This window comes from Corvus moneduloides, chromosome 5 (genome assembly GCF_009650955.1).
Source record: "Corvus moneduloides isolate bCorMon1 chromosome 5, bCorMon1.pri, whole genome shotgun sequence".
Classification (NCBI taxonomy): domain Eukaryota; kingdom Metazoa; phylum Chordata; class Aves; order Passeriformes; family Corvidae; genus Corvus; species Corvus moneduloides.
This window is the reverse complement of record NC_045480.1, coordinates 38,375,484-38,401,131: the sequence shown is the minus strand read 5'-3', so window position 1 is coordinate 38,401,131 and position 25,648 is coordinate 38,375,484. Positions and strand designations below refer to the sequence as shown.

The 25,648-nt window shown below is 39.1% G+C and overlaps 1 protein-coding gene across 3 annotated transcripts; it reads right to left on the bottom strand.

Annotated features, from left to right (window-relative positions):
* Positions 1 to 4,476: 4,476 nt before the first annotated feature.
* AADAT (aminoadipate aminotransferase) lies at positions 4,477 to 20,430 on the bottom strand. Of its 3 annotated transcripts, none has more exons than XM_032109811.1 (14): positions 20,349 to 20,430; positions 19,372 to 19,441; positions 17,557 to 17,725; positions 16,432 to 16,564; positions 15,680 to 15,754; positions 14,189 to 14,398; positions 13,609 to 13,674; positions 12,358 to 12,440; positions 11,016 to 11,112; positions 10,135 to 10,196; positions 7,874 to 7,938; positions 7,285 to 7,391; positions 6,535 to 6,636; positions 4,477 to 5,390 (listed from the first exon to the last, which is right to left on the bottom strand). In XM_032109811.1, exons 2-14 carry the CDS (start codon positions 19,436 to 19,438, stop codon positions 5,349 to 5,351), a joined length of 1,278 nt encoding a protein of 425 aa, XP_031965702.1. In that variant the 5' UTR covers positions 19,439 to 19,441; positions 20,349 to 20,430; the 3' UTR covers positions 4,477 to 5,348. The 3 variants fall into 3 exon arrangements, with proteins under 3 accessions (XP_031965702.1, XP_031965703.1, XP_031965704.1); XM_032109812.1 differs by lacking the exon at positions 20,349 to 20,430 and adding an exon at positions 20,333 to 20,338 and having other exon boundaries at positions 19,372 to 19,440; XM_032109813.1 differs by lacking the exon at positions 20,349 to 20,430 and adding an exon at positions 20,081 to 20,182 and having other exon boundaries at positions 19,372 to 19,440.
* Between the last annotated feature and the right edge of the window lie 5,218 nt (positions 20,431 to 25,648).

The window sequence follows — 25,648 nt, the reverse complement described above, 5'->3', positions numbered from 1 at the left end:
AAACCTGTGTAATCATTTTAGGAATTTTAGTTCCATTTTAAAAGCTAACTTGGTCATTCAGGCGTCTAATATAAAAAAAAGAATCAGTAGGACTTCACCTGCCTAAATACTTTTCCCAGTCTGAAAACCAGTTTTACTTTTAGAAACAGTTAGGGGTATGAATACCCCATCTCACCTTCATGGCTTTGGTACTACAGATAAGAAACTCCAAATTAGTTACCTGAATGCCACTTTTACAAAGTAGCCCAAGACCTGAATTGCCAAGATTCAAAACAATGCGGATGCAATGGCCTTTTAAAATAAAATGCTCCTGACATCAGATGTCTATGTTGTTTATGATAACATGATAAAAGGCTAAAATGTGATTTCCTTATTTTTGACACCAGACAGCAAAGAGTAATTTGCCAATACAGCAACTATTTCCATTCATGTCTTTCCTATCCGCTGTTTTATCCACTTTACAAAACCTTTCTGTCTTAAAGGGAAATACCTTTACCCTGATTGGGGTAGATTTTGAGGAGACTTATGGAAAATCTTTTGAAAACTCATTAATTAGGAGTGCAGCTCCAGACCTTTGAAATATATCCTTTTTATCCCTTATTTTTCACTTTAGGGAAATAGCTGAATTAATACAAGTGACATGACTAGACAGAATGCCATGTAATGAAGGGCTCTTTAATCCAACAGATTATTCTGGTGGATCTTCCATAATTTCAAGTCTTAAAACCAAGATAGGATATCCTTCTCAGAGGTAATGAAAATGCATGGCCTTTCTTATAAACCTGATGATGACTTCCTTTGGCTTTGAAACTCATGAGTCCCTGGGATTCTTGTTCATAGTAAACACCACTTGCAAACATGACTGATATCCAGAGTTTGAACCATCCATGCATGTTGCTTTCTAAAAGTCCTCTCTGCACATCTATTATGTGGGAACTAATTTAACATCTATGGTTTATTACAGACTTGCTAGGGTAATAATAAGAATAGCTAAGTAAAAAGAAATAAAAAGACACAAATGGGACACATTATGCCAATTGGGAGGCAGAAAGAACACATTTATTCATTTGGCATAACTGCTGCTACTTGAAGATATAGGCAATATTATATTCCAGATAGTTACCTGTCTGAGTTACATCTCCCTAAAGTTAGTGCTGGTCTCCTATAGGGATGCTGGCTGCTTTGAATGCAAAAGCATTTGGGTCAGACTTGCTACCAGCCAGAGGTTAGTTATTGATGGGATTAGGTATCATGTGACCTACAACAAATGCAGAGAATAAGGTAATAGCATATCTATAAAGGATAAAAAAAGATACGGTGGCAGTTGTAAAAAAATAATTTGCTTTAATTACTGAAATTATGTCAACTGGGCCCCCTGTGGATTAGAAACATCCTTAAAAAGAGCTGAACAAAGAAATCTAGAAAAAAAAAAAAAAGCAAGCAGAGATGTAGAAGTGTGGGTTAATAGAGCATCTGCACAAATCAAGGCTGTCCTCTATTAGTTTGGGTTTGTAATAAAGTATCTTCTTTCTTAGGCATTACTAAAAAGCTTTTTGCTGTTTGCTTTCATGTTAGTGGGTTGCCTAAAATGTTTACAATTTACCTGGCTAGGCTTGTACTAAGACAGTCTTCCTCACAGATGCAGAAACTAGTTTATTTGCTTATTAAATAACATCTTCCAAGTTCTTGGAACTGTGTTGAAAATAAGATTTCATATAATCCACCAAGAAAACTGAAGTGGTCTTTCCATCCCTCCACTTTATTAGTAGTTTTTGTGGAGAGGCAGACACTGAGAGAGTGTATCAAATTATACATTCCATATAAGGCAATTAGATATTGTCAGAAGAACTTTATCTACCTCTGTTAATGCTTGATTTATTGGATGAAACTGCAAGAAAGTATCTTAAGTTCATTATTAGCCAAATGTAGAAAAAGGTCAAAGTTCTGTGTACATCAAGTAACAGAAATACTTTCATGTTAGTTTTTTCCAGACCACATCACAGCATATCCACTTGTCATGCAATCCAGATCTGATATAATTTGAAAATAAAAAGAAAATATAATTCTGAAGGCATTCTCCAAATTCTGTAAAGCTATAGGGAATCTTCTAGCTGTAGTTAGACTTGTTAACATGTTTCTCGGATATTAATTTTCGAAAAGAATCAGTAAGACCCTTATTCTTCTCCCCTTGTGACTTCTGTGCTTTGCAGGGTTACACAATAGTTTCCATAATCATTAAGGGAAAAGTGAGGTACAGCATGGTATTCCTGGGAGCAATATTAGAAGAATGAAAATGCATGTTTCTTTGCATTTTTATTCAGAATGATTACAGTCCAAACACTGCAATTGTTCTATTCCCATCTAAGACTGTCTAGAGTGGGCTGCTCAAAACCTGTTATTAAATAATAAAGAAAACAAGACAGATTAGGACATGCACAGCACAGCTTAATGAGTTCTTTTACATATTTGCCTCAGTGGGTCACAATCCCGATTGCAAAGGCAGGACCAAAGGAACTGTGGATCTGTAGGTCACAAGGTTTTAAAGTACAACTAGAAGCGAAATTCAAGTAGATTCTTAAGAATGCAAATAGAATTTGTAAGTGTCCAGAGTTTGCCCAGAATTTCTAGGTGGTTTTCATCTGCCAAAAGCATGAAAATACAGTGGAACCAGAGTGCAGGTACAAGAGAATGGGCAGCTTAATGCTCACTCAGAAGTAAGACCCAGGCTGCGGGGTGCTGTCCGTGCCAGGCAGATCCCTCCAGCACTGCAGCAACCTCCTCTTCAACTGCCCCCACCAGAGCAGCACAGGGGCTGCGCTCACCACACCGAGCCCGGCCCTTCCCTTTGTGTGTCCTCTCTTCCCCAGTGGCAGATTGTGTTACTTGCATCAGATGGCTTAAACCCAGCTATGAATGAGAGAGGTTATTTGCTCGTGGATAGATGAAATGGAAAGGCAAAACCAAAACTTTCATTTGCCATATCATTTCTTCCTGTGAACAGGCTGCCCACCCTTTTCCTTTCGTCTCGAGTGGCTTCCTCCATGAACATTTAATAACAGTGAAAGCTATCTCCCAGGAGACTAGAAAATGTGCATTAAGAGGTTCAGGGAAACAGCATGTGTATATAGGATTTCACTGTCACTGTTCGATTTGCATTGTTCAGGATATTAACTTAATTATAGATGCTTCACCACAGTTGGGGAAAAAATCCCCCTCTCTCTAAATTAAATTAGCTGATAGCAAAACCAGGTAATGTGGCACAAATGGAATTGCATTTTGCTTACATTCAACCAAATTAACATTTAGATCTCTGAAAATTAAGAGATGTTTTATTCTGCACATCACCAATATAAAGCTTGCTTAATATTTTGATTATGTTTTTCTAATTCAGGTTTGGCTGAATGACAATATGACAAAAGTATTTGACAATGACAATAGCATTTACCTGAGAAATAAAATCAGTCTTAAATGATGTTTACATTTATTTCTCTATAAAAGTATAATTTTAATTGAAGACAGACACATTTATTGTCGTATAAAATAATTTTCTAAATTGAGCCCAATATAAAAATTGCCTGACAGCAACATCAGAGTTTTCATAATTTCTACACATGCTTATGAAAGTGAGTTGAGATGTGAATACTTCTTGTTAAGCAGCACTGAACAGGAGGCACTGCTAGTTTGGATCCCCCATTAGCACCTTCAAACAGTGTAAAATGAGACAAGTTTGTCTTCAAAGACAGTGTTGGCACCCTGAGAGCAGATTTGGGACTGCAGGCTCTCCCTACACTTTGCCACTCCACGGGTCCTGGCTGCCCAAACCCAGCCTGACTTTGTGGAGGAGCCAGCCCCATCCACCGCACCACCACTGCACCGCCTTGCCCACCCACGTCAGTTCCTCTCCAGTGGATTTACCTAAAAGCTGCAGTAATCTGGTAATGGAGCAAAGGATTGACCTTAGACATGCTGCTCAGGATGGCTTGGATGTGTGACTAAATTAAAAGGCTTGAGATAGACATGAACAGTGATGCTGGGCTGGAGGCACTGGAATGATGCTGCCAATGGGAGGGATGCTGGGAAAGGCATACATCTGTGCTAGTTTGTTGTGACACATGCTATTTATAACTAGGGGGAAAAGAGGGAATGAAAATTATTGTTAATACTAAAACCATGTCTCTTGTGAAACTTCCAATGAAGCAAGGTTGTGCCTGATCCTTATTTGCTTGCGTTACCTGCGCTGCTGGATGGCTAACTAGATCCTGGAACAATGCTTTACTTTGAAATCCTGAACACTTGCACATAAAGAAACAGCCATCTGATACTGGTGGAAAACCCCAGTGCTTTCATCCAAACAGCAAATAAACTTAAGTACTAATCCAAATGGGAAGCCTTGGAGAATCAGTTCAGTTGAAACTTTCTGAAGGTTTTTTACCTGCTGCCAAGTATCAAATGTTTGGGATGACAATGACCAAGGGATAAGAGACTGAAACATTTATTTGTTTTTTCATTTGCTTGCATTGTAGCTCTGGCAGTGTTAGGGTAGTGTCCATTCCACCATGTCCCTAGTTCAGTTACTTACACCATTCAAAACCACATGTGATTGATCAGCCAAGAGCAGTTCCTTTGGCACATCCACATGCCTTGGCAAACCAGAGATTTTCTAACACAGCTACAGAGCAATAATTCACAGACTGTAGTAAAAGCCAGCAATCAGAATACCTTTAATGCATTAGAGAATGAGCTGCAAAGCCCATGCAAATTGCAAGGGACCTCAGTTTATCTGCAGTCATAGCCTAATTTTACTGGATCAGTTTCAATTTTTTAACATACTTACATCAGCTTTATCTGACAAAACTTCAGTAAAATTAAATAGTGATCCTCATATCATTAAAACCAGATGCCATACAGTAGGACAAGAATGAAAGTGACACATGAGACAATTCCAGCATAAGGTTTTGGAGGAATGTATCAGTTGAGATTAAGTAATAGTGGCTAAGACCACCTCAAGTGCAACTTTCTAAGTAAATGATTTGTGTTTCCCATCTCAAATGGAAAACAAAAGTCAATTCAAATCTGATAAAACCATGGATTTTACAGGAAATAGAACACTTTGGTTTTGAGTATTTTAAATGCTTCTGAATTGGATAAATTTAGTAATACAATGTCCTGTCAAAAAAAATTAGGCAAATTTTTTTTGACTTTCATTTTCTGTCTTTTTTTAGCTGAAAAGATCTAAGGAAACATCCACTGTATTGCGCTTGCTTATAAAGTATTCTGATGAAATCCAAATGTCAATAAGTATTTTCAGGAGATGATTTTTATTACTGCAAGATTTCTCTTTAGCTTTTTCACAAAGATTCTTTTATAAGGTCAGCCAGTCTCTTGAAGGCCTGCAATGACAAATATGGTTCACATTTATATTTCAGCATTACATGAACAGGGAACACATCAAACCTGTAAAGCTACTAAAACTTGCCCTAACCATATAGGATCAATATTTTATAATGCAAAGTTCTGCTGATATTCTCTCTTTTCCTTTTACAAAATAATGTATGGGCTTTGACTGCACAAAGCTTCTGATTCTCTGATAGAAAATAAAAGGCAGAGATTTCTGAAACAGAAAAATGCATATATTGATGTTCAAAGGTTATTTGGAGTTCAGATGTAACTTCTAACAAACTGGTGATCCCTGAAAGAGTATCTCTTTTAACTTAATATTACAGCCTGGAGACTCCAAAGGTGAAAAAAAAGGAAGAACAGACATATATAAAAAATACAGCTTGACTGTCAATGTATGGTTATGAATTACTTTAACAAAGAAAAAGGAAAAAATAGAAGAAATACAGAAGAAATAAAAAGGCAATAGAAGCACTTGGCTGTTACAAACCTTCACAACTGCGTGAAAGTACAACTACAGATACGGAACTGTTTCAAGCACCCTAATCAAATCAGTATTAAATCTGCACAAATAAATGTCTCCTATCTCTTCTCCCACTGATTTTATAGATAGAGCCAAATAAAATTAAAAATGCTCCTAAAACACATAAAAGATTAGTTCCTGAGAAAAAAAATAAAGCATGTATGTGAATAGTATGACAGAAAATATTCTTTCTTACAAAGAATTGCCAAAACACAGACAAAAGAACACAGGTAATTCAATCTCAGAATCTCAGGAATGCAAAGTCTAAAAGATACATGATGCCTGCTAATACTTAAGCAAATAGCAGGACTTACTCTGGCTTCAGTAAAGCATTTATAAATAATGTCTGGGAGGTTCAAGTGTGATACACTGCATGTATGAGATATACAGAAAAATTCTAAGTGGTCCTAAAAATTTGGTACCTTTCAGGTCATTTGGATGAGTATCTTGCTTAAGAAACAGCTAATACTGCTGCAAAAGTACTGCTTAGTCACCTACAGACTAAAACCTCTAACATTTAACAAAAAATATACGGAGAAGGGTATAAAAATAAGGGAGCATTACTGTGTGAGAAACTGTCTTGATAAGAATGCAAAAAAAAAAAAAAACCTCACCAGATCCATCTGGGCAGGAGAAGGCAGAGAGAAGGAGGCTCTGACATAAGAACTAGGCTCTGAACTATCAATATTGAATGCTCCTCCAGGAACCAGTAATACCTATGAAAATTGATTAACCACACAGTTATTATCACTTCTACACTTTAAAAAAACTATGTTAAATAAAATTTAAGAAAGATCAGTGCTTACACACTTGTATCAGAACACGGTGTAATATTTTTTTCTTCAAAACAAGGAGACAAAAATATGCAACGTGTAACCAGACTTTTCTTAATAAAGCCAAATGGTCTCAGGTTTTGGTTACCAGGTCTGGCTTATATCATCACATTGCTTAGAAGCACCTGGGGTGTAGCTTACTCAGTACACAGTGCTAGGTCATATAAATTGGAGAAATAAAATCAAATGTAATTTCTCTCATTAAAAAAATTTGGTGAACAGCCATCATACATATAGGTACATATATTACATATGTAATACATATATATTATATATATGTAACATACAATGACATATTGTACCATATGTTATATTGGTTTCAATTTAAGTAAACTGATTAAATATCAGCATCTGAATAGAGTCATGAAAATATTTTGTTAATGAGTAACTATGCCACAGTGCCTGATTTGCAGACTTAATGATGGTGCACAGCAAGTTCCCCTGCTTTTTTATGTCTGTATATGTGGACACATATTTTATCTCTCCCTTTTTTCATTTTAAGATCATAAGTCATTAAATCATATGTCATACTTCTTTCTTCAAAGCCTTTTCCATTATCAGCTGCTGTGTATCAGAAACACCCTTAATTTTGATCCACAAGAACATGCCAGCAGCAGGAGGGTACCATTCTGCCAAGTCTGGAGAAAGAGAGAGAGAAAATGGAATCAAGAAACTTATGCCCCACTTTTAATGGATACATCATAGATTCAGTGATGTTTCGGATTTGCTGATACAAACATTATTATCACTATTGCTATAGTGATTTTTTATATCTTGCTTTAAATTAAGGTCACTATTTCAGAGAAATTTTAAAGACAGATATTTTAAACATAGTAAGTATAAGAACATAATGAAGTGAAATACATGCTCTTCATAAAATTGCTTTAAATAGTAATGTGGTGAGCTTTTTTCATCACCATCTATCTCCCTGTCCTACTAGAAAGCATAAAAACACAGCAGCAGACAATTTGTCCTAAGCTTAATATTTAATGTAATTGATTTGCTTATAGTGCTTATCTGTCACTTCAGTCAAGAGATGAACTTAAGTGATTTTTCTTGAGCACAAAGACGATAAACAGCTAGAAAAAAATTTAAATGATTATCTGTGTTGTACTCTGACCTTTTAACCACTTGTCAGCAGCAGTGAGCATTGCATCCCGCTGGATCCTGTAGAAATCCACCACTCTGAAAGCAAATTATCAATTGAAAGTCATGAACTCATAAAATTTCAGAGTCCATTTGTTTCTGAAGGCAGAAGCAAAGCTTTTCTACTTGAACAACCCAAAAGCATCTCCAACAAAGCACTGATCAACCAGACAGAGGAACTCCCTGTGTGGCTGCTTCTTCAGCTCTGCATGTATCATAGAAACCTTTTATATATTACCTCCACTCTGTCTATTATAGCAGTAGATACAAGTCCTGTTAACAGTATTTACTGCACAAAGCACACATACTGAAGAAAATTAGGGACTTAAACATATGCAAAAGCACAGACTTGATATTTGTGCATTTGGGTTGAATTTGTGTAACAGGTATGCATGGAAATGGCATTTGACAAGGTAAAAAGCAAATCACATGATAAACCTGTCATAACGATTTGACAGCTTCCCCTTTTCTAAACTTTTGAACCTACCTCCTTCATACTTGAAGTAAAAATTTCAAATAATTTAATCTCTTACTGGGAAAAATAACCCTAATCCAAGTTTCACCATGGACAAGTCATGTGCAGTGGCTTTTGTTGACATAAAATAACACAGCTGTGCAATGGAAGACACAAGAGAAATGCCTGATACTGAGTTCGTAATTCAGATGCAAATGTGTTCCCATGTCTTGAGAAAACATCCTTACTAATTTGCATAATTTACATAATTTTACATTTGTACTTTTAAAAACACCCTCAGAATCAATAGCTTTGATTTGTGGATGTATTTCATTACACCTGATACACAAACACCAACAGCTCCAGAAACTTATATAGTTTTGGGGCCCAGCTATATCTAGTGTATATTTCATACATTCTGTATGAAATGTAAATCTCCTTTGTGCAGTTTTTACCAAAACTGCAAATTCAGTTGCAAAGTTTTTACCTGTTACTATTTTAATTACATGTTGAAATTACACCCATTAGTAAGACAAAACTTCCCCAAATATGGAGCTGCTCCAAAAACCAGACAAGCTTCTACTCAAAAGATTGATCTAACACCTCACTCTTGTGCAAATGAAATCAGCTGGAAGAGATTCCAGTCAGCTGTGGGGCCTCATCAGTTAGGTTATAAAGGATTGCAGCTGCCCTCCTACAATTCTATTTTCATTAGTTCAAGCAGAAGAACAGTTTTTGGGCTTGAGCAAGGCTGCCTTTTGACCTACTAGAAAGAGGTAAGTGAAGAGATGTATTTGGGTTTTATTTTTTTTGGAACTCTTGGAAGTTGAGCTAAAGTGTGGTCCAAGTTTCTCTGTGAGACTTATCTTTTATGTTCCTAAATCTTAAAACAAGGCAAAGCTGAGGCTGGTGTGTCTGGTTTTTTTTTTTGTTTTTTTTTTTTTTTTTCAAATTTTGCTGTTTACAGTATGAACACCAGGAGACAGAAGTGGCTGTTACAGTGAGATACAAGAACTTTTTGCATGCTTTGCTCATGTTTCTGTTATGGACCTTTGCAGAGTGTAGCACACTCCCACCTAAGTGGGAATCTTGGGGCTCTAGTGATATCCAAGTAGAGAATACAAAATGAGACAGTGATAGTCAAAAGAAGCTGTGCTCCTCCTGCATAATAAATGAAAACCAAATGTGGTTCAGTCAGTATGCAAGAAATGCCTTGAGAGTTAGACAGTAGCCCAGTGCTCTCTCTCCAAGAGTAGTGAACAAGGCAATGTTTAGTGTGTGTAGATGAACCTCACTGCTTTTCCATCTGTATCCACAATCAGGAGATAAAGGATGGCAAGAGTGTGAATTCCTGTTAACTTAGTGAGGCAAGAACTCTATAAAGGCTATACTAACTCTTTCTCAATGGATTCTGTGCTCAGAAATCTTAGCTTTTGCTACAGACCCTAACACTTTAGCAGGGATCAAAACTTTATTCGCTGGCTTGAAGCTTCCAGGATCCTCTCAAGTTCCCTTCAGAGGGGAGCTGCATAATGTGCCAGTGGACTGGAGGATTGTCTGCCTGGATTGGTAGGTGATATACCCTGACCTGCTTGTCTGTAACTTCATATTGTGCCTCTTCAGGGCTCTTGTGTGAACCCAGCAGTCTTGGTGACCTGCCTCACCTACTTGGCCTAATACTAGTCCACCTCCTCTGACTTGTTTACTACAAAGCATGTTTGATATTGGTAATAAGTAGCAGAATGACTGATGATGGGTATCAGCATATGACATAACCCTACCTGTCTATATGCTCCAAGAAACCCTTTTGTCCCCATTGCTGAAGCAGCTGTGATATCATAATCTAAAGAAATAAAACACATCATCAAGACCATGTTTTAAAGAGGACTGTTCCACAATCATCAAAAGATCCATAGCCAGATGCATTATTGAGCATTCCCCAGATATGAAAATGCATGTGGTGTCTCTTGGAGCCCTTTATAAGTAGAGGTGCCAAGGGCAACAGGTCCATGTTACTGGTGTCTCCAAGGTCCAGGGCAGTATTTGGAAGTTGGGGTGGAGGGAGGGAAAAATGGATGAAGAGCTAAATATGATAACTGGGGAGAAAGAGGAAGGCAATGTATATTGATTTACCTTCCTGTCCACATCGGCCTCTCCGCTTTAATAGTGCCTCTGTGACGAACTAATGGAGCTGGAAGATGGAAGCCACATTTAGATGTGTTCAATGTCTCCTTTCCTTATTGCTAACCATAAAGGGGCTGTAGTTGGCAGCTTGCTTTGAAATGTCTTTGTGGGCTGCCAGTATTGTTTTAATTGAAAAGTAGAATGAAAAAATAATAAATGTTTCTTCCATGCTCTGCTTTACATTGAGGTTTTTCAAATGAACCTATCAGAAGGAGATAAAGTATTTCAAATCTTGATTCTTGAAATCTGAGTTAAGGGGTATCAGCTCAACTGTCCATGCACTGAGACAACCCTCTAGCTCTGGTTCTGAGTTCTATGGTGGTCTCTCTTCCTTTGGCAGAATTGACAATGAATGTGCGTAAACAAAACAGCAAAAGTGCAGAACTGTGAAAGTACAAAGCTGTTTTCTTGTGATTTCTTATAACTTGGAATATGTTGTCTTCCCTAAATACAATTAATTTGGTGGTTTAATACTTGCCTGTGTGAATGTGCTGGTGTGCATTGTTGACACCTGAATGTGCAGCACAACTCTGTCGATGAGAGGCTTGGGACCCGTCAGAAAACCTATTCTTAAGCTAGAAAACAAACAAAAAGTTACTACAAAAATGCAATGTGCTAGTACTTTGTCTGAGTTATATGTGGGAAAACATGCAACCATTTTATTGACAGTGTGAGGATCTCTTATGCATTCAAATTTATCTGTATCTTAATACTGATGTCAGCTTACACAATTTAGAAGCTGAGTATCAAAGTAATGAAATAAAAACAAAGAGGTTTTAATGCTTGTAATAGCTTCTTAGTTATGAGGCTTCAGGACAAAATCTGTGTTTGTAAACTTTCCTCTCCAGCCATAAAGATTACGTGAATCAAAGGAATGGAAAGATAGGTTTTCCCATAATGAAAAAATCATGGTTGCTCGGGCTTTATGACAAACAGATAAGAAGTGGCAAATGGCTTTACTCTTCTACTTCCTTTCAGTACTGCAGAAGGAATGGAATTTAGATTGATAAACTAGCTGGTTATTTATAATTCAATTCTTATTACCCATCTTTACAGATTGGCTTAAGTTTTTATTTGAAGAAAAATGGAACCAGTAAGCTCATATGTGTCTTTGGCAAAGATAATATTGTCATGCCATTTTGCAGTGTTACTTCTGAAAACGCAATCACACTTAGTGTTTTGTTGTTGCCTCACTTTCTCTAGGATGGGTTATAATCCACCAGCTGCCAATGCAGAATCCACATTAATTTTTTTATGTCAATTAGGATAACAGATAAAAGCAAGTTAAAAACTAAATATGTTGACTTGCGTGAAATAGAAAAGAGCCAAATTAGTTTTTTTTCAGGCAGGTGGAAACAACCTAAAAGAACTGGGAGGCTAGATATCAGTCTAATCCTAGGAACAGTTTGTGAAGAATGATTGTTTCTTTTCTGTATTACAAGTTCAGGGAGCTTGCAGGAATGGTAAGAGATAGATAAAAGGGAAATGGAAAAAGAAGAGAGAAAAGCTCCTAAGGGTTTCAGGAACAGAGCTGGAGTCCAGCATCTGTCTTTCTGCCTAGATGGTGCCTGCAAGAATGGGCTGCCTGGGAGGAGAGGCTTAACTATCAGCATCAAAAGAGAAACAGAACCTGGAGTAAAGTGACTGCCAAGAGATGACATGAAAAGTCAGTGGACTGCAAAAAGCTGTTGATTCAGAAGTTCATTCCAGAAGTGGATAGGTATTAAATCAGAAAACACTACAACATGTCTCATCAGTTCTTATGAAGTCTTGGGTCTTAACTGAATAGGCAATGCTAAGTGGTCTGCAGCTGGCCTTACCCAGACGAGAGAATTTTAGAGAAAGAGTCGGTCCTGATAACTCGGCCATCCACATCCATTGAGAGGAAAGTTGGAGCCCATGGCTTGGAATAAAAAATAAAAAATAAGATTCAAGGCGCTAGTAAGGATTATAATGGAATTATTTTCTTTACTATGAAGGCACAATTCATTCTTCAAATGTGAATTCCAAGGAAAACATGGCAGTAACTTTCTGACAAGTGATTGTTTAGCCTAGCTTTCAGAGATGTGATTACAACATTCTGTGAAAGTCTTCAAGAAATCAGCTTTGTCACTTTTTGAACTTGCTTAGCCCACTGTTTAGCATACAAGTGTTCAGTTTAATTATTGGTATGATGCCATAAGAAGAAGAGAGAAATAATGTTTTTTCTGCCAAGATTTCTTTGTGGAGGTACTGCAATTTCTAAAATGGAGCCTTGTAGCTTTTTGCTTTGCCATACTAAAAAATGAAATCAGAAGATATAACCAAATTGTGAAGATCTGAGTCCAGTATACTTTTTCCTGATCAACAATTCTGTTTTTACACCTTCTCCCCTACACTTTCTAACAAAGCTTCACAATGCTATTCAATGAGTAAGTGAAGCAGTTTTATTGCCACCTTTCATAAAAACATTATTTCAAAAGAGAAAATGCTGACCTTTATCTTCTACCAATGTTTTACTGCTTTTAAGAATTGTTCTGATTTCTGAAGTTAGGTACTTTTAAAGACTGAGCAACTGTAGATTCACATATGAAATCTGGGGAAAATTTACACAAAGAAGGGTAGCTGCATATCCAGTACCACTGTCTGTGGTACCTGGGAGAACTCCTGGATTCGCCAAAAGGCAAGGGGATAAAAATGGGGTATAGTAGATGGGGAGTAGGCAGTCTTCTGCTGAATGAAAGAAGAGACAGGGAGAAAGGAACATTAAGAGGCTGCAAATTTCAAGTGCTGCTTCAGTGACATACTTGCTTTGCATTGAATGCAAAGTCTTCATCACTTTCTGATTACTGAAAAATTCTATCTCCTGTATGAGGCTTGAGAAATTTGAACCACTGATTAACAGGGCATAAAATACCACATAGGGGAAAATGACTGAAAGGAGCACAGACTGTGAGGCTTACATATGCCTTGGTAGCATGTGAAGAAGGGGCATGCAGGAAGGTCCAGGACTCAAACCTTAGTTCTCTCCTGAAACCTTAGTTTCTCTCCAGAAAATAAGGTGTTACTAAGGATTATGGAAGACAAATTACCTTTTCAAATTGAAGAAAGTAGTAAGGATCATCTTCTATTATGAGAAAATCATATTTTCTTGCAAGCTAAAGGAATTAATAAAAAGTAACAAAATAAATAAAAGTTAGACACTGCAAATTCAGTCAGGCTTTTTTTTAACCAGCACCACATTATGCTTCTATTGATTGGTCATTCATTATATAGAAGCCCCCACGATGAGAAACCTTCAAGTGCCCAATTCAGATATCAAAAGATTGTAAGAGTAAACCTGGCACCTGTAGTACAAGGACCCATGCATGCAACTGAAGCTCTGTTCCATGTGGCATTCAAACTGTGCAGGCAATGTGCAGCAAATCCAGTTAGAAGCCCATGGCAAGGTGCTAGCCACCAATGGGCTACCATTGAAAAACAGGTTGTCTAAAGCATAGTTTATCTCTGAAGAGTTGTCATGGAAGACATTCTGTTAGAAACAAGTTCTAGGAGGAATGTCTACTGGACTAATAATGGCCCCAAATACCAAACATGGGAAACCTTCAACTGAAACAAGACTGACATTCATCTATTTCCACCTCCAAGGTTCACAAGGTTACAGCTCCATACCTGGTAAATCTCCTTCTTGCGCTCTGTGGTCAGTGAGTTGCCAGTTGGGTTGCATCCATTTGGAATAGTATACAGGAATTTGGGGAGGTGATGGCTACAATTTTTCACATCCTCTGGGCTCCAAGCAGACAGAATTTCTTTTAAAGCTTTTGGAATAATGCCATGTTGGTCGCTAGGAATATTAATTATATTACAACCCAAGGGTCTCAGCTGTTGATAGAAGGAACAAAACTGTCACAATTGTGTAATTCAAAGGTCTTCCTTTTGTCACTGGCACTGTAAAATTTCATCCTTTCTTTTTGATTTTATAGATATCTCAAGCTCCATTTGCTCATGAGTCAAATAAGTTTGCCTGAATTTGCTGTAAGGCTTGTCAAACTTACCACGTTACTCTTTATTTGTCCTACTAAGCCAACTGAGAAGAAACAGGTATCTCCTATGTTCAGTTGCTGCTCTTCTCCAGGAAATCAGAGTTGGTTTTTCAAGCAGAAAGAGATTTTTGTAAACTTGAACTGTTCTCTCAGGACTCCTCGTGCTCTCACCACAGACAGTTAAGGTCACAGCACCTTTGTTTCCTACTGACAATTTACACTCTACTTCAGTGGAAATACCAGAGCTTTAAGCTACTCTTCATTGACAAAGGGCAAGGAATCTGTTCTCAATAGATATATTCAGCAATACAAAGGAGAATGAAATGATGCTACTGCAGTGACATGTTGACAGCTGTATGAAAAAATATAGGTAAAATACCAATGAAAAAGCTTGCTGTCTCTCCTCTGTGGAATTTCAATTTGTATGATGTAGTGCTCTGCATTTTTAAGTAAAACTGCAAGCTGCTGCACTGTCAAAATACATTCCTAAAAAAGTACAGCTGATTAGACTATATATTCAAATTTAGGACAGCAAACAATAACAATTAATTTTGATGCAAGGGGGGACAACTGAATTTGTAGTGTATTTATTCTAACCCTTCTTGCAGCTCTTATGCATTTTGAGCTGGCATTTAATTTTATACTGATTAAGCTTCTTTTCAGAAGTAAACTTTGCTGCTTTTGCATAGTTCTCGCTAATTCATATCTTCATACTCATATATGGATGTTTCACGCCTATTCCAATATTATACTATTTATAGCTATTGTATAATCTGACCATTGAAATACTTCAGGTATAATACACACCCACTTGTCATAAATTTAATTCAACCAAACTAGGTCCTGATGGCTTTCTTTCCAGTCCCATGTGTGATCTTAGCCCTTGAATGAACTAGTATTTGGAAGAGGAACTTTGAATAGCTTTTACAGAACTTATAGTAGAAAACCTTCTATGAGTCAATATTTATGAACTTAACTGGTTGGATACTAAAATCTTCAGTCTTAGGTATGTTTTTATGGCAAATACAGACAGTGTTTATATGATTGCAGATCAGGCACTAAACTATTATATTAGTTCAAATATAATATTCACAATGTTTTGTAGCTAAAGAATACTTACAGCTGCTAGTGTCCCAGAGTATGTGGGTGCATCCAAAAGGATGTTGTCTCCAGGATTAATGAGCATTTCGAACACCTGCAAAAGAAAAGATTCTGTTTTAAAGATTGTTCAATTTTTGTACATGTGCTTCATACTTTTGACTTCTTAGTGGGATTAAAAAATCTTGATTAGATACTAGTAATTCCCTAACCATATTATTTTCCTGTCAGAAAGGCAATGAACAGATGAAAAATCTGCTTTAGAGCCAAATTAAGACAGGTTATCAACTAGAGAATACCAACTTGACATGGAAAGACAGTGCTCTGAAGCACTCTTTCTCCTGTGTAAGTTACAGAAAGAATCAACTAAACAGCAGTGAGAGTGGACTAGAAAGGATAACTATTTCAGCAAGTAAAACCCCCCAAAAAATCAGGAAGTAAGAAAAAGAAGAAACATATTTAGAACAGAGTTATGGTAAAGCATCTATGCGCTTATTACTGCACTACTTGAGTAACACGAAATGTTACCTTATAGCACATTTTCTACACAAATTTTTTTAGTTATCCAAACTTTCATGCAGTCCTGACAGTCTAGAATGCCACTCCAATTTTATTTCATTTCCCTTGCATTGGCAATACCATCAGACATGCATTTAATAAAGTACCCTGCCTATAGTTATAGAGGGCACTTAATGCTGACTATAGCTGAACTGATGGGAGAATAAACATCTCTCTGAATGAAATGCTTCTGACATATGAACCTTTTGGTCTTACTTTACACAAGCCTTCCTGGCTGCCGGTTGTGACACACACTTCCATCTGTCCTTGCTCTGGACTGTAATTGGCTGTGGGGGGATCATGTTGGTTCCGCTGGAAATCTTTTAGCCAAGACAACAGCTCTGGAATCCTGAAACATGAATAAGAAGGCATATCTAACACCTTATATAGGCCAAAGTTAGGCTATTCCTCTAAATCCCTGCCAAATCTAGCATGCAGTCCTGAGTCTGATTTCAACTGTCACACAGATACACTTAGATGCAATTGCTATGACTGCTTTATCAAATTAAGAAAATGATATGGGCATCTGTGGACCATACACCAAATTATCATAGTGAAATCTGGGCAGAAATTATTTGCTAAGGATGAAACAGGGTGGAAGCTGAACAATACCCACTCCTAGAAGTGATTATTCTGTACTCGAATGTGGCACTGTGACAAAGCTCTTAATGCTGCTAGAAACTGGCTGCAGATTACAAGGATTTCGAAAACACATTTTCCAGAAAATGTCTTATGATCTTGTAGGATGTTCATAAATGGCTGGGTTCATTTAAATATTAAGAAAAGTCTTAGCTGATGCCCCATGTGTCTCTGTAGGTACCCAAGTATTTTTGCAAATCTGTCCCCACCTGAATCAGTGCTGTCTGCTTGAGGAGTTTACATAAGCACCAAAGTAATGTAATGACATGCAATTTTTGTACCAAAAATGACAATTCTATAAATACCTCCACTCAACTATCACCAGTACATACTGACTTTAGTATGTAGTGCCAAAAGAAAAGAAATACTCCAAAATGTAGAAACTATGTATTGCAATTCAGTATCTCCTAAATACTATCTGTTTTGGGAGTCTGGCTTCTCAAATACTAACAGCTAGGAAATGCTCTACTAGGATTAGGGTTTTAGGTGATTTAAGTGTTTTTTTTTTTTTTTTCCACTTGAACTGAAATGTAAATAGTGAGGCAAAATGAAAAAAAACATGGGTTTTGGAAAGAACCTGTTGTTTGAAAAATGGGCTTTATGAACAGGTTTTAAAAACACAGGTGACTTAATGCAATAATAAAGGATTTTATGATCCTTAGCTTCTGGTATCTTGAATTGCAAGTAGCTGTGACAAGATACCCTGCTGAGGCTGAGTACTGGAGAGCCCTCTTCATCAGATCTTCCCCAATCTCAATAGGAGTTCCATGTCCAATGTCAACAGTTGCCCTCTTAAATGGAAAAACATTAGGATTTGGTGCCCCTCCAGCCAGCGAGATGAGAGATGGAGGCGACTTCTGCATCAATTCGGCTAGAGTAAAAGGAAAACACGTTGGTTACAATTTGATTATTACAATGGTGATCATATTCTTTAATCGATATTTAATAACAGTCCAGAGAACTTGTTCTATTTTTCAATTTACTTGTTTAACTATCATGAACTCAAATGGATAATTCTTCTTAAACTCACCTTTCTGCTTGGATTAAATAGGGAGGGGGAGATACTATTAGCACAGACTAAAAAAATAATTTTAAGTTAAAAAATTTGTAATTTATTTTGAAACAATCCGAACAGTTCTACTATTATAAAAACTTCAGTGACTGGTGTCTTTTGAGCTTCAAGAATTTAAAATCTTAATGATCTTCTGTTTAGACTGACTTGAAATGATGATTGGCTTTGTTTTTTTTTTCTGTTTTTCATTCGGTCTCACTTCAGCTGCTCTGGCAGCTACACTGACAGATGATTATAGCTTTTCTATGAGGGAACAGAAATGTTTCTGGTAGCCCAGTTTTAGTGGCAGAGACACTGTGTAAGTAATTTGCTATGAAGAAAATCTTAATTCTGCTTTTAAGTCAGTTTCACAATCATTCAGATCCAATCTATACAGTGCAGACTGGACCTTAATCCAGCAAGGGCACTTGATTGCATTAAATCTAAGAATTCACAATACGGCATTCATGCTGGCTTGACAGTTTTACATCAGATAAGAGGGGACAGATGATACCAGGTCTGGCTTAAAAAGCAGCCTGTTATTGAGTTTATTTTCTACTAGTTATTAGCAGACTTGAACATGGGGAGTTAATTCTTATCAGCTATTTCACCAATTTGGGTTATGCCTGTGACTTTTGGCCTGGTAAAGAGAGATTTACTTTGTCATCAAAACTGCAGGCTCAATATGTCTTTCTGCAGGAACTGTGCTACTTCATGCTTTTGTTATGATGCATATCAATGTATCACTTGAAAAAGAGATTGCCTAGAGTGAATTACTTGACTTAGCTGTACCTGTATGAAGCATTTTAAGCAGAACAGCAAATGCCAACCCCTTACCACGAGGGGAAATTGACCCCTGAAGGCTTAACTACTGATGTATGTTTCATGCTCGGATTCTGTCAGGTCTCTGTGGGTTCCAACGGAGTAAACAAGTAGGCAGTTAAGCTCTTCTATCTTTCACATGGAAGACAATGTAATGTGGTAGCCTAAAGATAGATGAATATGGACAAGGAAAGTGTAGTAATACTGAGGGGGTGGGGGTGGTGAGGCATTTATGGACACGAACAGGATACAGGAAAATGAGGTGGAAAGAAACATGCTGGGACTTTCAAGTCATTAGCAGTTGCTTGCTCCTGGACACACAGCATAAACTCAGTTGCAAACTGTGCCAAAAAGCCCAGGTTCAGAGACAGTAACAGAGACTTTTCAGTCACTTGTGAAAGTGATAATACTAATTTGTCTGTCTGGATGGGTTTCTGAAATGGTTCAAGGCTATTCACTTTATTTTTCTTTATACCTGCTTGGCATCTCCACTTGACAAAAGTCAAGTTATCTGGCCTTGCTTGTCAGCTTACAGCATGGTTTTCTTTCAAACCTTTTCAAGTCTTAAGCCATGATATCCCAGCACAAACCAGAACATACAATGATACTTTCAGAGCAACTGGGAAGAAGGGACATGTACTCACTCAGGAGTCTTATTGGAGATGCTTTTCTTGCTGCACTCACAGTGGTGATGAACCTAGAGTAATTCATATCTATGGAGAAAGAGTAATTAGTTGGACACGAAGCTAGAAGAGGGAATAAGAACTGCAGCGTGCTTTTGGTATGTGCATCTCCCACAAGTAATGCTTTTGATCTGGGTAATTTGTGGTATGCCAGTGAACAGGAAAAAGCCCTTTCCCCCCTCCCCTTACTGTCAGCTCTGGACTTTTAAAGGCAAATTAGAAATCTGAAGATTTGATGGCTCTTAAACAACCATCAGCTCTTTTTTATTTAATGAGAATCCAGCTTTATTTAGCTGTATTAAGCACTGCATTTGAAGTGCTTTTAGGACTGCAAGCCATCACTATGAGTCACAACACTTGTCAAGTTAGAGGTGGTTTTTTTTTGGAAATGATAATTAAGATAGTCTTTCATATGTATCTGATGAGTGCTTTCTCTCCTTTTCCCTGGTGCCCATAGAGACTCAATGGATAGTGAACTAGAGTCAGGCAGCAAGCCCGAAGGCCTGGAAGGGCCACAAGAAAGCAATCTCCTTCGAAGGTAAGGAAAGCACAGAAATGAAGTTGAAGGGCAAAGAGCAACCACAGCAACACGCATGTGCCGGCAGTTACTAGAAACGATCTACCGAGCAAGGCCGCTTTGAAAACAACATCTCGTGCTTTCTAAAAATACCTTCCTTAACTTTGCTCCCCCTCCAGCCCGGCACAGGCGCGGTGCTGGCTGTACGGAAGGGCGGGCTGGAGCTGTGTTTTAAGGGACAGCTGAGCAGCGCTTCGCCGTCCTCCCCGAGGCGATTCCGAGACACCCCCCTGCTGCCCACCCCCAGCCCCCCCGCGGGGGCACGGAGCCCTCAGGGCCGTCCCGAGCTCACGACCGGCGCCGTCCCGCTGTCCTGTGGGTTCGGTGGCGGCCGCGGGCACCTACCGGCGGCGGGCGCGGAGCCGGCGGGCGGGCGGGGCGGCCCCGCTGTGGGCTTGTGCCGGGGCGCGGAGCGGACGCGGGGCGCTGGCCGGCGCTGCCGCCTGCGCGCTGCGGGCAGCTCGGCAGCGAGAGGCGGCGCGGGCCCGGAAGCGATCCTGTGCGAAAGCCCTAAAACGAGCAGCTCCCTCACCGGTTCTGGCTGTGTAGTGCCCGCGAAGCGACGGCTGGAGCCCGATATTGCCGGGAGAGGCGGGGGAAGCGAGGCAGGGGGCCCCGCCGGGGGCTGGGCAGCCCCGGGTGCGGCCAGGGCCCTCTCGGCAGCGGCGGGGCGAAGCAGGGGCTGGTGGTGGGGAAAATGGAGGAGAATCACGGAGTGGTTTGGCTTGGAAGGGACCTGCAAGATGATCTAGTTCCAACCCCTTTGCCACGGGCAGGGACACCTTTCCCTAGACCGGGTTGCTCAGTTCCATTCAACTTGGCGTTGAACACTTTCAGGAATGGGACATCCACAACTTCTCTGGGAAACCTGTGGCAGTGTCTCATCATCCTCACAGTTAAGAATTTTTCCCTACTATCCAACCTAAACCTCCTTTTTCTCAATTTGAAGCCATTCCTCCTTGGCACTTGTGAAAAGTCCCTCTCCAGCTCTGTTGTAGCCCCCTTTGGGTACTGGAAGGTGCTCTAAGGTCTCGCTGGAGTCTTCAGGCTGAATAACCCCAGCTCTCTGACTGTTCATGGAAGAGGTGCTCCAGCCTTCACTCGCTCCAACGGGTCAATGTCTTTTCTGTGCTGGGAGCACTCTGGCCGGGAGGTCTTATAAGAATGGAGTAGAGGGGCAGAATCACCTCAGTGGTAATGGTTCCACACTTTAATGAACTTTATGATGTTTCCACTAAAGGTTTTGCTCATATAAGGGAGCAGTATCTTATTTAAAATTTGAAGTGTGACATCTCTTAAGTAATTTTTTTTTCCCCACAGGTGAGTAGGATCAGTGGAAGCAAAAGCAGGATGGTGGTATGACATGTCCCTCCTTGTTGGGTGTTACACGCTGTTGCTTGTGCAACACATGTAACTGGTGGAGTAGCTGCTGCTGCTTAGAAAGGTGCAGAGACACAGTGTCATTTTCTATTCATGGCTTTGGACTTCAGCACTCTGGGGTTGCCATGGCTCTTGGTCCTGAGTGCAAAATGCTAGAAAGGGGTCTAGGTGTAAAGTAGTCTGAAAAAACCAGTACAAGAACATGCCAAATCAGCTGTGCTTTGCAGCATGTAGATCTTTGTAGTTAACTTGGAGGCAGGAGAGTAAAAATACTGGATGGGACGAGCACTGGAACATTTCTAGGCCTTAATTCAGGAGATCACCAGGCTTTACAGTGCCCCATGCTCAAAGCATAATTTAATTGGAACGTTCCAAAACTTGCTGAAGGCAAAGCTGAGGTATGAGAGCAAAATGTCTCTAGAAAAAAAGATGAGGTGCATGAACAAGATACCTTTTTCTTCCCCCCCCCCCGCCTTCTTTAATTTGGGTCACTTTATGCAGTATTTGGATCTGCTGAAAGGCTTCATAATTAGATGGAGTATGTTGAAATAGAAATGGAGTTCCTATCAAGTTTGGGATGCAGTCAGGAAGGATTGCTTAGTTGGTGCATGAATGCTCTTACACTGAAAATAAAATTTTATTAATAGCTTTAATGATCTGAATAATTTATAATTTAGGTAATTGCCTTCTAATTGTGTGATCTACAGACAAAAATAAAAGATGAGTATATAAATGTGAAATAGCAAGTGAAGAGATATTGAACTTCTGTGGGGTTCTGGCTGTGAAAGACTGATTGAATATGAACTGCTTTTTGTGTAATTCTGTTTTTTCATTTCCTGGCTGTCAGTGTTGCAGTTTGTGACACAGACCAAAGCCCAGAGAAGTCAAGGGACAGTTTTCCATTTTCCATTGATTTTTGTGGGCTTTGTCTGGTCTCTTAGCCAATTATGGTGTCATCCTATTGAAACAAATTAAAAAAAAATAATTAGCGTACAATTGTTTGGATGCTTATCCCAGCTGGATTCATCTGGCAGTTCTCTGCATCACTGTTTATATTCCTTAGCAACCACAAGTCGAATGCTCTGTTTTACTACTGTGTAAGAAATTCTGTCTTTGCTGTCTTTGTTTATTACTTGCACACTTAGAACAATAATGATTTGGTGCAAGTCTTGCATAATTCATGAAGCATCGGTAAGGTGTACGTGTGGTTGTTGTTAATGTCTCCTGTCATCTGAAACTGTACTACCTCCTTCTAAACTTGCTACATGCTATGTCCACTTATGTGTTAAAAAACCCAAACAACAAACAGAACATAAAAGCCTAAAGCAAATTGATTTAAGAACAGGGAGATTAGGTAAATATTGTTACTTCGCTGTTTCCTTCTCCTTTAAGGACTTCAGGGTATTTCTTTTAAGAGGAGGACAAAGGATTGAGACAGTAAACACAAAAATTTAACTGAGTTGCTGTTTTTTGCAACTGTATCAACAAAGTGTAAATCTCTCTAGGACGCTGCACTGTAGCCTGGGATATTACACATTTTTTAGTTTTATAGCATGTTTATTCTGTAATATTTGAGTGCCCTGTTTGAAGCGATCGTTTCGCACGGTTAAACGTGAGTGTATGACGAACAGGGTGCTGTCTGCAGAGGCCCGAGCGGGGCGCAGAGCTGCTCCCGAGGGGTTAAAAGCTGCGGATCCAAGAGATGCGCGGCGGAGCCGGGCCCGCACCGGCGCTCGGCGGCCGCAGGGTGGCGCGTGCGCACTGCGTGTCCCGGCAGCCAGCTCCAGCTCCGGAACAGGAATCCCGGCGAAAATCCTATTGGCATCTTTTATTTGGCTGTCATTTGTAGCTGTGATTAAGAGTCCTGCCTGAACGGCTTGGCTATCCGCGTTTCAGTGAATGGGTTAAATTTCGGCTGGTAATGCTTCTTGTGGGTTGGGGACAACAGAAATGGAAAGTGGCGCTGTCAAAATAGCCTTACGATGTTCACCTTCAGGTGGGAATTTTATTGTAACGAATTGGAATGGCTGCCCATGAGAAAATCGCATAAGACCGGAAAATGGAGAAGTGTGAGATCAGCCATTTTAAACATTAGAAGCAATTTGTTTCTGCCAAGGGCTGCCTTCCTCAGGAAAAATGCTGACTTTGGCAGGACCTTTATGTTTGCAGAACACCCCCTGTGTGCAGCAAGCCATCACTGGTGTGCAGCAGCCACTGAGATCAGGAAGATCTCAGCAGTACAGAACAGTTTGAATCTAGGATGTGAACATCCACTGACACAATTACTGCAGAGATGAGAAGTATCTGGTTTTCCTGTGGGAAAGTAAAACTGCTAGGAGTGTGTTGGCTCTGGAGACAATTAATGGAAGAGATGTGAAGTTAGTTGTCCTTTGGCTTGCAGATTACTAGAGTGATTTCTTGACTTCTGTCTGTCTTTACTGTAAGCTCTTGGGAAAGTAACATTTCTATTCTTCCTTTATGCCATGCCTTTTTCAGTGGGACCCTGATCTTGCCGTACCTAATCAGAGCTGCTGCAAAAGAGGTAGAATGCTGCCACTTGCTCCTCCCCCTCTCTGAGGCAACTGCATAGTAGAACATATTTATACATCTTTATCCAGGGTTTTAAAACTCGATGCATTCCTAAAATGGGAGAGGGCTTAGGGAAGAGTGAAGATTGATTCTTAAACAGTTATGAATCCTGCTGTCTGTCCAAATAAAATTAAACAGCATCCTGGTCTCACCTGTACACTTGTTGACCATCTTGGTGTTAGGAGGACATCCTGATGTGCTTTCTGCTGCTGTTCATGTTGTTACACACACCTCCTCCTCCCCCCATTTTTTTTTTTTTTTTTGTAATAGCTATCTCCTTATTATGCTTCAGATACTGTCAGATGAAAGTACCAGGACATCCATGATATTCATAATATTTGTAGCACCTGTCAATTAATACTGTCTTAGAGTAGAAGATGTGCGGTTCTGCAGAATGACAGCTGTGGCTTGTATATGTTTGAAGCAGCCCTCTCTGCTTGAAGGGTGGTGGCACCCAGACATATAGCAGTCTTGTTTTGATTGACAACCTTTTTTATTCTCCTTTTTTTTTTTTTTGAGTGTACAAAGACTGTCATCATGGCTTCCATCTTTGCCTTTTTGTCAGTCAAGCAAAGGGGACAGCACAGTATCTAGAACAACAGGTTTCTAGATATTCTAAGAAAAGCTATAGAAAAGCTGACTTTCACACTAACATATTCCTCAAAAGCAGTTGCTTGCTCCAGAATGTGTTCCTTTGATAGGATGTCTAATACAGTGAGAGGTTTTCCTTAGATATGCATCAGACATTCCTGTGCTTCAAAAAAAAAAAAAGGACTGATATTTTTCAGATCACTTTGTCCATGCAATAGAAGCTGAAATTGGATGGAGCAAAGATCAATAATGTATCCAGTTAATACACTAACGTATAAATGAAATGAATCATAAGAAATGAAATGACTTCTCCTGACAATCTTGAGATAAATGCTGTTCCATAATACCTCAGTCTTGTCTATTTGAATTTATGCTACAGGCAAACAGTTGCTGACATATGAACTCTATTTTGTAAATCTCCCAGGAAGCGGGTACTCCCTATTATTTGTGACATATGTTATTCCCAGGGCTCAACCTTTGTTATCCATTTTCATTTAGTGGAGGCAAAAGTGTTTTTCTCCCCTGGCCTAGCATGTTCCTCTGTTCCTAGCAAGGTCAGATGTTTGTCTGGTGCAGGTGTGGCATGGAAAAAGGAATGATCCTAAAGGCAGAATGAGATAATGGAAAAGTGAAATTGTTGCTTCATTCTTGTTGTTGCCTGGAGAAAATAAGCTTCTCAGGTGTGGTGACAACTGGTACTAGAGATGTGTTATATCTTTCTGTATTTTGAAGTTTGTCTATTCAACATGAGAGAATTTGCTTGTTTTGTATGTAGTTGTCTTCAAATTGATGAAGATACATTTTGGTTGTTAATTCTTGATTAAAATTTGGCCTTTTGTCATGAGGGTAAGTTGGGCATTTATCTATTAAATTTTAATTTCTGGGCCTTGCTTTTATAAACATAAACCGTGGTTCAGACTGTTCTGTATCCTACTGCAAGCCAAATTTTATGTTCAGCAGTTGCAATAAATTATGCTTCTGTTCCTTTAGGTTTTGTTCTTAAGAGCTATGTTTCTTCATGTTCAAATCACTTCTGTAGTAAAAAGAAAACTGTCACTTCTGAGAACAGACGTCTACATGTGTTACCAGAGCAGGTGTGGA

What these genes read in the sequence shown, in the direction of transcription:
- AADAT (XM_032109811.1), bottom strand. Translation starts at nt 19,438, where the DNA reads ATGAATTACTCTAGGTTCATCACCACTGTGAGTGCAGCAAGAAAAGCA. An exon ending in GCCAGGAAGGCTTGTGTAAA is followed by an intron (nt 15,755 to 16,431) that starts GTAAGACCAAAA and finishes TTTCTTTTGCAG; the next exon opens with GTGTTCGAAATGCTCATTAA. An exon ending in TTCTTGGAGCATATAGACAG is followed by an intron (nt 7,939 to 10,134) that starts GTAGGGTTATGT and finishes ATTTGCTTTCAG; the next exon opens with AGTGGTGGATTTCTACAGGA.